The sequence below is a fragment of the Haliaeetus leucocephalus genome, unplaced genomic scaffold (genome assembly GCF_000737465.1).
Source record: "Haliaeetus leucocephalus isolate CR32 unplaced genomic scaffold, Haliaeetus_leucocephalus-4.0 Scaffold339, whole genome shotgun sequence".
In the NCBI taxonomy this organism is placed as follows: domain Eukaryota; kingdom Metazoa; phylum Chordata; class Aves; order Accipitriformes; family Accipitridae; genus Haliaeetus; species Haliaeetus leucocephalus.
The window spans coordinates 21602088-21614990 of NW_010972775.1; the positions used below are offsets into that span (position 1 = coordinate 21602088).

At 37.0% G+C, this 12903-nt stretch overlaps 1 protein-coding gene across 1 annotated transcript in view; it reads left to right on the forward strand.

Moving 5' to 3' along the window:
• MAP2K1 (mitogen-activated protein kinase kinase 1) overlaps positions 1-12903 on the forward strand; it is a 41056-nt gene that overhangs the window by 10130 nt on the left and 18023 nt on the right. Inside the window, exons 2-3 of the mRNA XM_010572099.1 lie at positions 7893-8103; positions 10207-10353. Coding sequence (XP_010570401.1) covers positions 7893-8103; positions 10207-10353 — 358 coding nt within the window. The remainder of the gene's footprint in view (positions 1-7892; positions 8104-10206; positions 10354-12903) is intronic.

Here is a 12903-nt window from a genome sequence, read left to right on the forward strand (position 1 = left end):
GGGAGGTGTTAAGGGGGGGGGGGGGGGGGGGGGGGGAGGGGACGGGACGGGACGGGACAGACCCAAAACCACCAGTTGCATTGTTTAACCACAGAGTTAATATGTGAAAGGGATGCCTGAGCCTTGCTGGCAGCTACTGCTGCCACCCAGGATAAAGGGCTGTAACTGGGAACAGCTGCAAAAAAGTCGGGTAGGAAGAGGCACCCAGGGCATGAATCTGATATCTGTCCACTTGTGCCACTGCTCCATCTGTGGCTTTATTCTCTTTGGTGAACTCTGTCTTCAATTCAAACATGTTATTTGGCATGCTTCAGATTATTTAAGAAAAAATAGTCTGAAATGTTTAATGGGGTAGTTCTTAGTTAGGCTAAAGCAGAAGAGGGAGGAAGCTTAAAGCAAAGATTCTTACCCAACAGCTCAGCCTATAAGGAGTTTTTGAAGTTAAGTTGTCCCATTGTTTGCAGACTCAACAGGAGACTTGAAGTCATATTGCATATTTTCTTCTTTAAAATACATGCCTTTCAGCTTTAGAAAAATGAGAACATTGAATTAGTCTAGCAGGATACTTTTTTTGACAGAACAATACTTTTCTAATAGTTTTGTTTTACATACCTTTTACTAAGAAATAGATTTTTAATCACATTGTCTGCCTCTTATTCTTACTGGGTGATTTTTTTTTCTGGCAGTATTAAACCTCCAAATATGTCCTGCCATGTCTGTTGCATTGTGAAAGTGGCATGGTATTTTCAGATGTTAAAATTTATGCTAGAAATGAGCAGGTGTATTGGGCAATCATATATCCCACCTAATGGTAAGGGTAATTTATGAAGGACCTCTAATGTGTTGCAAGAACTGAAAATAAGCAGGAAGCGAAAACCAGTGTATTTTTCCAAAATGAGACTCCTTTGCCCTCATAGCAAGTTTGGATCTTTTTGAGTTGTTGTTTTAACTGCAAGTTTTATGAGGCTGCACTGGAGCTAGCCCAGACATAGACACCTGTGCAGTAAGCTATGAGACTACTGTAATTACTTTTATCTTCCATGTTACTTTGTGAACTGTTCTTTGTTAAAGGAAAAGTTAAATAAAAATTTGTCTTATTGCCTGGGTTTGGCACAGTCATGCAAAATAGTAGACTGTCTTTTCAAAACCACAGAATGTCTTCATGTTCCTAATACTTTATTTCAGCTCCCTGATTGAGGTTGTTCATGGAAATTATGTAGTGAACTGCCTACTTTCTTCCCTAAATTGACTGTTGTGTAGGCTTGGGGAAAGCATTACTGTCACTGTTCTGGAAAACAACCCCCAAGCCTGTATCCTCATGTGACAGTAGATCTGAAAGTGAATGTACTTCTTTATGCTTTCACTCATACTAATTGTTCAGCTTGCAAAACTGATAGTAATAACTTTGAACAACTATTTGACAAATTACTGTTAAAGACTGTGTCAGGCTTTCTTTTTTCTTCCACCACATTTTTTTCTTCTCTCTCAAAAGTAGACTTCAGAGTTGAGTACAGCTTTAATGTAGCCTTTAGGGTTGAGTATATGATTAACTTATCACTAATGTGAATTAAAAAAAAAAATTCTTAAGAATTTGGAGTATTACTAGTATGAATTAAGAATAAGGATTTATTTTCTGTTTTTGTTATATTATCTACTAGCAGACTAAAGGCAGCACTTTTCTCATTACTGGTTCAAAGAGAGCAAGTATGCTATAAAATGTTAATGCATCTCTTCCAGGAGTGCTTTCTTCAGTGCTGGGATGGCTGCCCCCAAAAGCATGAACCGAGAAGTCTCTTCTTGCCTTCTGCCTGTCTTTGTGTACAGGGTGAGAGCAGTCTGCAGAATTTGTTATTCCTCCCTGCCCAACCTGCACGTAGGAAATGTAGGTTTGCTCGGTATCCCCCTAACTCACTAATACATACCTACAGTGCCGACCTGTGTATGATATGCACATGTTTACAGTGGTTATAAATCATGGGGGTTTTGATGCTTAAAGAAAGTTAGTCTGAAAAAAAACTACAACCAAGCTTTAAGGGAACAGTATGATAGGCTCAAAAAGTGACCTGGTAACCTGGTGAAGTGATGGTATTTGTGACATATCTTGTCCATTCAGGAGTTTGTGGATAAGACCATGTGCATCTCTGGGAAGCAGAGAACAGAACATTTAGTCCAGCAGTAACTAGAGGTGTTGCTGTGCACTGACTTTCTTTTGTTGTTGTTTGACAGCTGGTATTCTTTTTTTTTTTTTTCCCCCTAAGCATCCACTTTTAGCCATTGTCAGGAACGTGAGGTACTGGGATAGATGAGACAGTTCTGAAGGTCTTAGATGAGCTTCCATACAGGTGAGGTGGCATTGAGTCTGAAAAGCTGCCAGTATCCCATGCTGTGATTCTCTTCAGAAAACCTTTCTTACTTCTGTGATATTCCACAAACTGGCTGCAGAAGGGGTGGATGTGGATTGCGCCAGGATGTCAGATTGCACTTGTCTTCTGGCCTCTAAAATGGGGATTTTGGATTTTGCGAAGTCTATATTGACAGTAATAGAGGTGAAGTTTCTCCACACACATTGGAGGGTCATTGTTTTGTGGGGAGGTGGGGTGTGGCTGTGTGTATTTGGTAGGAGACCGCATTCTGATTCTACTTTCTTTTTAAACTTTTGAGGTTACAGAAGTGCCATGTGACTAGGGGGAGGACACTGCGCTGTCAGCATACTTCCTTGAGTACAAAAAGGAAGAAGTAATGTTGACTTATTAGGAAGGATCCTATCTGATCAAGTATGGGTGGAAATAATTCCCCATCCAGAGCACCTGGTATCTGGTGCTGCACTTGAAGGGGGGAAACAAACAAATGACTCCCCCAAAAACTTGCCCTGAGTGTTTTTTGGGTTTTTTTTTTTCCAACTTTCCACTTAGTCTGGAAGAGAGAGAGCTTGTAATAATTGCATCTGAAGTCCAGTGGTTAAGACACTACACTTTCTACAGTGGTATTGTCTGCTAGCTATACAGCATATTTATCCATTTCTGCTGGCTGAGTAAGAATATATTTATTGATAGTGTTCTGTGAAATTACACTGTTTCTTTAACGAATGGAGAAAACAGCACTGACCTCCCTGTGGCTTCATTCAGATGATCACGTTACGAAAGCTGGATTCTTTCCCTAGTGCAGTATGTTTAGTATGTGCTTGGCTTTAAAACTGATAGCAGTAAATTAAATGATAACCTATTGCTTTAGAGTAGTGCTTGGAACAGTGAAGCACTGAGGTGATTTGATGATTTCCTGCTTTGACGGAACTCTGGCAAAGGCTTTGACAGTGAAAAAACAACTCTAAGACTGCAGCAGGTAATGGTGATGAATTTTAATAGGAATCTTTGTCTCTGAATAAAAGTTTTATATAAGATTAAGTAACTACTAGTGCTCCTTCTGGAGGCAGGCATTAGCACACTAGCATGCTGCTACTTTTAGTTACGAGAGCTTCCTTAACATTTTCATGGTGTTCTAGTGATGAACTGACTTAAGTATTCCCTCTTCTGGATTTTTTTATGTGTTGGTTTAGTTTAATTTGTAAAACTTTATATGCAATGATTTACTTACCTGCCTGTTACTGTATGTACTTTGCACTGCAACTTGGCTGTGATGCTTTTATATGGTAAGGGTCCAGATAACAGTCATAGTTACTGGTCAGGGGATAGTATTCTTATAGTAGTTTGAGTTCAAAACTGAAACTACCAGAGCCCTGCCTCCTAGAAATACTGAGAGTAGACTACCACCACCAATTGTGGTGACAGAAATACTCTTTTAAATTTATCTATTTACTTTTTAAATTGATTAATATTTAGTGCTTCAAGAAAAGGACCAGAATGAAAAAAAAAAATCAATTCTGTCCTGATGTCTGTCATTCAATTATCATAGAACTAACTGGAAATGTTACTTATAGTTACATTCTGAATAGTAGTTCTGACAATGCATTTATTGGGTTAATATCTTTCACAAAAATTCTTCAGATTAATTTACTTTACAGTTAGAGAATTGGTCCTGAAAAATTCAAGTGAGATCTGAGAACTTCGTTGCTGTCATTGTCTTGCATGTCACTGCAAGTAATGAAAGTTTGATTGTTAGGGCTTAGAACATTTCTGGTGATTTTGTTGGTGGCCACATGCTAGAGGGAGAAACCTGATGTGCTGAGATTTATGGGGCCAATACATTTCCATGTATGAGAGCCTTTGGAATCTTCTGACTAGTGTTTGAACAAGGACCCCAACAAAAATTTATACTTTCAAGCAAGGAAATGCCTGTATTTTAAGTGAATGCCAAGTTTATTGAGATTGAAATGAGCTATGTAAAAAAAAAAAAGTTTATACAGATGTACATTAGACTAACATAGATGTGATAAATGCTATCCTAGCAAGTTTTTTGTTACTAAAACATCAGCGTGACAGTGTGTTTTGTTTCATCACACTAACATTTTGTCTGCTCCAAGTCATCTGCTCAAACATCTCTGTGTTGTCTCCAAACCCAGAAAACTCCTTCTGCTTCAGAGAAGAACTGAATAGCTGTTTTCTTCAAAACAGAGCAAGAAAAGCCTTGTTGCATCCTGTTTCTGTGTCTCCAGTTTCTTTATTTTTCCAAGCGAGCAGCCCTACCTTCTTCAGTAATCCCTAAAATGACAGCAAGTTCCTTTTCAAAGCTTATAAATAAAGGTCATTTGTTGCTGTGGCTTACTGGACCAGATTTTGTGAAGGAAAATGAAATTTCCTGTTAAGGACAGATTTTTTGGGGAGGAGAGTTTGGTTCCATTTTGGCATTAAGTCCATATGCAGACTTCAGAGAGCTAAAGGTGTTGCTTGCTGAGCTCCTCTGAAAATCTGGCCCTGTGTATCAAAAGGGCATTTAATATTGAAATACTATGTTTAGGAGCTTGGTATGTTTGTATTTCAGAGATGTTTAACTTAATTCAACAAAACTGTTGCTGTTGTTTGGATGTTCCTTTAAATTCTGTTGTATAGTCTAAATTGTCTTGGCTTCTTTTGAAAGATAATATCCAGGTAGTGAATGCTGAGCTCTTGTCTCTGTGGTCCTGACTTCTTTAAAGCAGTGATACAGAGTAATAGATCTGTCTCTGCAAAAGTCGCATCCAATAAAACTGCCTCATTAATTGAATATGCTTTGTAGGCCATATTTTCTGGGCAGTCATGATTTTGATATAAGCACAGGGTAAAAGCAGGTAAAAGGCACTATGAAGTTGTTAATTTTTAGTGACTGAATGTGAACTATGAAGTTGCTCTGCTTCTAATATAAAGAAATATTTGAAGGATACTATCTTGTTAAGTGGCCCCAAAAATACGAGGGATCTCTGTTCTCCATTTCTGCTAGTTGTGTAGGGTTTTATAGAATAAAAAATAATCTGTACTTTCTAAAAATACCAATGTTTAACATACTGCTCAATGAAAAACCACTGATTTTTATGTATCTGTCAAATGTGTGTAGAAAGTTTGCTGCTGTTCAAGCCTGCTACAACAGCAAATGACCTGAGCAAGCAAGCAGCGCATTCCTGGCCTCGCAAGTCACCAACCAGAGCACTTTACCTCCTCGCTGACTGCAGGCAGTCTGATGTGCAGAGTGTATCAGAGTGCCATACTGGCAGGATTTGCTAGTGTAACTTCGTTGAAAACCATGAAGTCTGTCTTCTCTCAACAGTAATCTTCTAGGGTAAAATATAGAGTTTGCATCCTGCATTCATTGTTCTGGAGTTTATTGTAGGAAAGTAAGGGGGGCTTAACTTTGCTCCTATTTTTATCTTGGGATCATAGTGTAAGAAGAGCTAGTTCAGTTGTGATCTAGAAGAGACACACTTTACTTTGAGTTCAGGCTGGGATTTGTTTGCTTTGTTGGGCCCATTTGACGGGGAAAAAAATAATTCGCTGATTAATCTGCTTTCTGTTTTGCATTTTAGAAATTAGATTTCAAAAATGTCTCTTAATGGTTCATCTTTAAAACAGAGTATGTGAATCAGATTAACTTGAATGTTCCCGTAAGTCATGCTTATCTACATAGGGAAATTTCTCATCATGGATACTCTAGGATATTTGTTGTAGGATTATATTCCAGTATGATTATACTGGTATAAAGCATGGTACAAGGACAGAAATAAGAGTATGTGCCTCTTTGTAGGATAGCCTGAAAATCAAGTATAGAGACAGTTATGGTAGTATAACCACCATACAGTAAGTACATCAAAATTTACTGTGTAAGACTGTTCTGGTTTTGAGCAGCATTGCCAAATTGTATTTCCCCAGAGTGCGTATTTTGTGAAACTTGCTCGCAAGTGTTGCCTGGTGATCTTATGCTTGGACTGTTAAAATGTCAAAATAACAGACTGAACAGAACTCCCCTTTCCATCAAAGGTCTCATTCTGTTTCCTCTATTTAGTTCTTCTAAGCATTATCACTTCCTAAGTTAGCTTAGCAATTGCATCCTAACATATTTAAATTGATAAATGAAGTAGGAGTGTGTTATCACTTAAACTTTCAGAGTGATTGTGTCGTAAGGAAGAGCTGTGAATATTTATATTATTTTTATTTGCCTTAATTAAACCTTACGTACGGTCAAACCAAGATTGTTACCCTGCCTGGAAGTGCAGGCTCTCTAATGAATGAGTTGAGGGTTTCATCCTGTAATTCTCTCTTTCTATTGAGTCTGGGGCTTATTTGTCATTGCTGCTTGGAGAATCAACCTTGTATCTTCTCAACTGACCAACACCTTACTGGGCATTCAGAGAATGTCTCTTGTACAGCATGTTTTGAAAGTGGACATTTTATGAAGTAATGAATAGAAATAGTTTTCCTGATTATTGGTGAAATTTAATTTATTTTTTTTTAATGGGAAGTGGTTTAGACTCTAAAGAAGTAGATTCTGTTCCTAAAGTTTTTCATTGTAGCAACACTGTATTCACTGGAACATTGCATTAAATTTAGCTAAGCAAAATAGATATTTGCTGTTAAGTATTTACTCTTGCAGCAGCTTATTGTTGCAGTTAGACGCGGGAAATTTTAAATGAGTTTTTAAGTTGTCATATTACTGGAATAAGTGTTTTCATAGGATCTGAAGTTAAGCTATTAAAAAAGAATCTTCCTGGGAAACTGCACTTCTCCCTGTAGTCCCAAATTTAACTATTGTTTAGAGTTTTGTATTTTTATTTTGTATTGCTTAATGACATTAAACCTAGGTTTCTAGTAGATGTGCCCTTAAACAAAAGAAAAAGTAAGCTTAAAACCTTTGGGCTGTTTTCTTTTCCTCAGTTAAACTTGGGGGGGGGCGGCGGGGAGGAGACTTCTGTGTTTCCAGTAGCCATGTTTTTAATGCATGTTTGTTTGGCTGTGCTTGATAACTTTCTACTGATATCTAAATAAGAAGCTTCTGAATGGATTACTAGTTATGGTTATGTGAAAATCAGTAGATAAAACATTTAGACAAACTGTAGGAAATTACAACACAGTCCTTGAAAATGCGAAACTAAAAATAGTGTGGAGTGATATGCTGTGATTCATGAGATCTCTGATCATAAATGCTGAGTCATTAAGCCACGCCTGTAGGTAGTGAAACTTAGCATGCATGAATTTGGACAGAACCTCAAAGATGGGGAAACTGGGTATCATCTGTTTGTGTTTGTCATTGTTTGATCTGGAATAAAACAGTTTACTTAAATCAGAGTTCCGACAATATGTGTGTGTCTCATGGGGATGACTGTACAAGTCGGATCGTTCTAGATAATGTATATAGGTGCAAAAATGTAGAAGATTTAATCTCTGACATCAATGCTCTCTATTGCTCTTCCTCTTGCAACTGGGTGAGCTCAAACAGCTTAATAATTGAGCTGTTCTTTCTCTGTTGTACAGGACAAATTTGGAAGCACTTCAGAAGAAGCTGGAAGAACTAGAGTTGGATGAACAGCAACGAAAGCGCCTTGAAGCTTTCCTTACCCAGAAACAAAAAGTTGGAGAGCTGAAGGATGATGACTTTGAGAAGATCAGTGAGCTGGGAGCAGGAAATGGTGGTGTGGTCTTCAAAGTATCTCACAAGCCTTCTGGTCTCATAATGGCAAGAAAGGTGAGTGCCTCAAAAATAGGAACTTAGGGATGATTTTTAATAAGGAGGTTGTCTCTGATAAAATACAGTGATTTTATTTAGAGAAATAAGTGGTGTTGACACACACAAAAAATGACTATTTCATGCCAACTTTCAGAGAAGTTGATGTGTTTCAAAAAGTAGGAAAGGTTGCACTTGCTTATCCTAAACTTCCCAGTTTTCCAGAAATAGTGTCCCATGTGTTAGTAATGAAAGGGTAGGCATTCATTCCCCCTTTCTTCTCCCCTGCCCCCTCCCCTGCTTTTTGACAAATATGATCTTTTCAGTTGGGTATATATCTTTAAAAGAAAATGCAGTAGACTTACTCATGAGTAGAAGGCCTAAAAAGTTACTGAAACATATCAGTTAGGGAAAAGTGACCATATCCTGTATTCTGGGCCATAAGTTTAGAGGAATGGAAAAGATATCACCTGTCCTAAGATTTTCCTTCACAGCTGCAGACCAGAAAAGGGTGTCTGGATGATACTGAAAATACTCAAAAAACTGAGAATGAGGGAATGCATTGGAGTACAGTAACATCTCCTGTTTTATAGTTTCATTGTGGGGTGCAGGTGGCTTCTGTCCAAAAAGGTACCTGTCCTTCTGGTGAGAGTATTTTTCAGTGATTCAGCTTTATGCTTTACAACCAATAGCAGTTGTGACCTAGTTTGTAAGAGAACCGAGTGGGTTTTTTAACTGAAATAGCTTGATGTCTTAATTCTCATTTTGTTTATGTGAGGAGCTTTCACTATGTCCCAATATCCCTGGGAACCAATACAGTAAGGGAAATGCATCTTGTTGATACTGCCTGATTATTTCTGTTTGGGTACCTCATGCCTCTTTCTTCCAGGAGCAAAGTTCCTTGCACAGGTGGCACTTGTTACAAGGCAGTGTGTCAGGGCATATGCTGTTGTACTGCAGTGGGTGAGATAGCAGGCTGGCTGCTGTGGTTCATGGGAAACATAACCTAGCCTTTGAGAAGGATAAAACACAGGTCACACTCAAATCCCAGATCCCATTGTTATACTACACTGAAAATTTCCATTTTTTAAATTGAGAAGTTGAAAGGCTTCAGGTATTTCTTTTTTTAAGAAGTGTACACTGTCATCTTCAGCAAAACTAAAGGAAAATGTGCATGTACTGATTTTAAGAATAAACAATGCTCAGTACACTGACAGTTTGGAGAGAAGCAAAGAAAAATGCTCACTTCCGAGGTGTGGGAATTATGAAATATACATACAAATCACTGAGGTTTTCCTGAACTAAATCAATTTAATGGATTTTCTTTTTCCACCTACTGTGGGTTTAACAGGAAATTTTGTCCCAATTCATTAATATTTGATGCAACCAAGATGTTAGCTGAACTGCAATTTTTTCCTCTCATATATTCACTAAAATCTCATTTTCATAATGTCTCTTAATCTTCCCTTTCACAAAAGAAATACACTTCTTGTATTGTATGAGATAAACAGTCTAGTGGAAAAAATATTTTATGTAATCTCGCCTTTAGATTTAGATTCAGTTTGGGGAGTTTTGAATGAGCTGAACCTCAAATTACTTCCACTAATGCTTCACAAACACCTGTGCAGATATTTTTTCAGCAGCTGTTTCTGAGTCAGTATACCTTTGACACATTTCCTTAAGACATTTGCTCATGGCTTTTCTTTGACATAAAGAGCTTCAGTTTCTGAACTATCCATAAAAACCAGATAAGTGAAGAAAATGTGTTGGAATAAAAAGTTTCTGATAGAGAAGTATTTTGTGAAAAGAAGAGATGGAAATCCCACCTTTTCATGGGTGTTGATGTTTCAGCTTTCTCATGCTGTATTGTAGTATTTTCCCTTTGCCACTAAGAAAATAAGGATGGATTATTTTACAGTTAAGTCATAGAATAATTCTGGTTGGAAGGGGCCTCAGGAAGTCATGTAGTCCAAACTCCTGCTCAAAGCAGTCTCAGGTATGAGATCAGAGCAGGCTGCTCAGGGCCTTATCCAGCTAGGTATTGAAAACCTCTCTGAACAACCTCTTCCTTCTGAATGGCACTTTGCAACTAAGAAAATAATAGAGAGTGGATTATTTTTACAGTTAATTCATCTAGAGATCAAGCCAGCTATTCGAAACCAGATCATTCGTGAGCTGCAAGTTCTACACGAGTGCAACTCTCCATACATAGTGGGCTTTTATGGAGCTTTTTACAGTGATGGAGAAATCAGCATTTGCATGGAACATATGGTAAGTACATATAAATCTGTTTTAGCTTGAAGTTGTTAACAGACCGTTAATGCAAAACCTAAGTCAACAGGACTTAGGTTAACAAAGTAGACCTTTCTGCATGAATAAAGAATCAAATACTGTGTTTCAGATTTACTCTGCAAATCTGAAGTTGGGATGGGTATGATCTGTTTTATCCCCTTCTCCAGTATCTGCTCTTCTATAGAAGTCAAAACTGTACACATGTAGCCTCCCAATTGTTTCTCCTTTATCTGTGGTCCTCTTTGTTTTTTGTTTTTTTTTAATTTAAAAAATATTTATCCAATTCTGTTACTTAGATACTTGTTCTGATTTGGGTTTAGTTTTGTTTTTATCCAGAATGGACCACATCACTCTGACGCTACAGCTGTGTAGTCCTTAGTAGCTAGGATAATGAAAATCTAGTTTATTCTTATTAGATGAATCCGTATTTTGTCTCCTTTTTTTCAAATTTTACAGAAAATGCAAACATAAAGAATAGTGCATAGGAAGTGAACAAGCCCAGAAGGATCTTACACAACTTTTTTAATGCCAAAAATGTTTTTAACTGTGTTTCATTTTAATAGAAAAGTACACATTCTTCTCGATATCTGTTTGCTTTTCTCTGACTGTATGGAGCCAAACACTAAACGTAAATTTTCAGTAATTAAAGGTCACTCAAATTTTTTGCCTCACTTGCTTAGTAGAGGATGTTTTTAACAACATGGAATACAGTAAATCTGAAGACCTTTTTATTTTTTTTTTCCCCTGAAAAAAATGTTTCTTTGGAGAGAAACATTATTTTTTCTGGGAAGTACATGTGATTGTTTTAATGCTTCTCTGGTCTTCTATTACGGAAATTTTTAGAAGAAATTGATGGTTGCCTAGGAATAAGTGATCATGATCCCATTTTTAAGCATGTGCTAGCCAAATAGAAGGTGTGCATACCCCAAAAAACAAATGACTGTTGGTAATTATAAAGAAGTTAGTCTCTCAAAATTGAAAAGAATAATGAAAAATAGGAAAATAGATGTTAAAAATGACTGGGCATTGTTTCAGAATACATTATTAAATGTTACAAGCGTGCACATCTGCAGTCGCTAAAAGAGCGTGTATGGTAACTCATGCCAAAAGAGAGGTGGTGGTGGTATATAATTACATGTAGAAATAAAAGGTCTAAAGAATCTCTATTTATTTGTCAATGAGAAAATTAACAGGAACAATCAGGGTTTCCAAGTTCTTAAGCAGGGAACAATATATCTGACAGTAGACATCTCTTCAGTTTAAGAGAAGGCAGTATGAAATCTGGTGTTTAAGTGCTGAATCTGGTCTAAGACTGGATACAAGATTTTGCACATAGAACAATTGATCAATAAGATATGAAATAGAGAAGGTAGATTATTTAAATTGTAGTCTTAATTATGCCATTAAGCTATTGTCTTAATGTGGATCATTAGGTGGAAGTTTTTGGTCTCCTTTTGGATAAAAGATTAGATGAGAATATCCATTGTCTTTTTTGAACATATCTTTCTTTCAATTACTGCCAGTCAAAATTCTTATTTTTAGCAGTGAGCTATGAAACATAAGTATGAATTCGAATAAAAAGTTGGAGGTGGAAAAGGCATGGAACTTGAAGATTTGAGTGTTTTATATTTTTAGGTACATAAATTCAAAATCAATGCATAACTTTGCTTAGCAGCAGGTATTCAACAGGCAAAATGATTGGAGTCTGCTCCTGAAAGACACTGAAGGTTGCAGCGAACACTAGGCCATTGAATTGTATTCAGCCTATTCCAGGATTTGAGGTAGTCCTCGGGGTGGGGGGGAATGTTTTTTGTGGTTTTTTTGGTTTTTTTGTTTTCTGTGTGAAATCTTTGTTAATATACTAGTGTCTCAGCAGAGACAGCTGTCCAGAAATGCAGGCTGGTTATACAAGAGATTTATATAGACATCTTTTTTCTGTTGGTGTATTTTTAATCAAGTGTGGTATATGTGGGTGTGTTTTACAAAAATACATGATCGAATAAGTATTTATATACTTTCCTTCTCTTAAGAGTTTTAGATTTTAGTCCTCAAATAATAAAACCTTGCATTCCAGCTTTTCTCTTTACATGCATGAAAACTTTAAAAGGATAGTTTAAGGCAGAAGGCAATTACTTTCTCAAGTTGGATTTTTGTCTTGAGTACTGGGAGATATCAAATGCTGATCCGGACAACAGGATATTTGTTTTCTAATTTGAGAATTAACTTTCTAATTCCTTCTTTGTTTGTATAGTCTCTATTCTAGAGAATCTGGAACTTATGCATAAGCGCATTGTTGAATCAGTTGCTAAAAATAATTTTTTTTTTACAGTTTTCCTTCTCAAAAGCTCTTGGCAACAGTAGAATACATTTGACTTTGCTGGGGGGGTGTGTGTGCGTGCATTCAATTTATTTAACCCAATAAGATTAGCAAGGCTCTTACTTACCATGAAAGTTTAAAAAGATTTCTTCCTATTTTGGTTTGAGAGCTGTGCCAAATCAACCCTCCATCCTTGGAAGTTGATGAAGTCA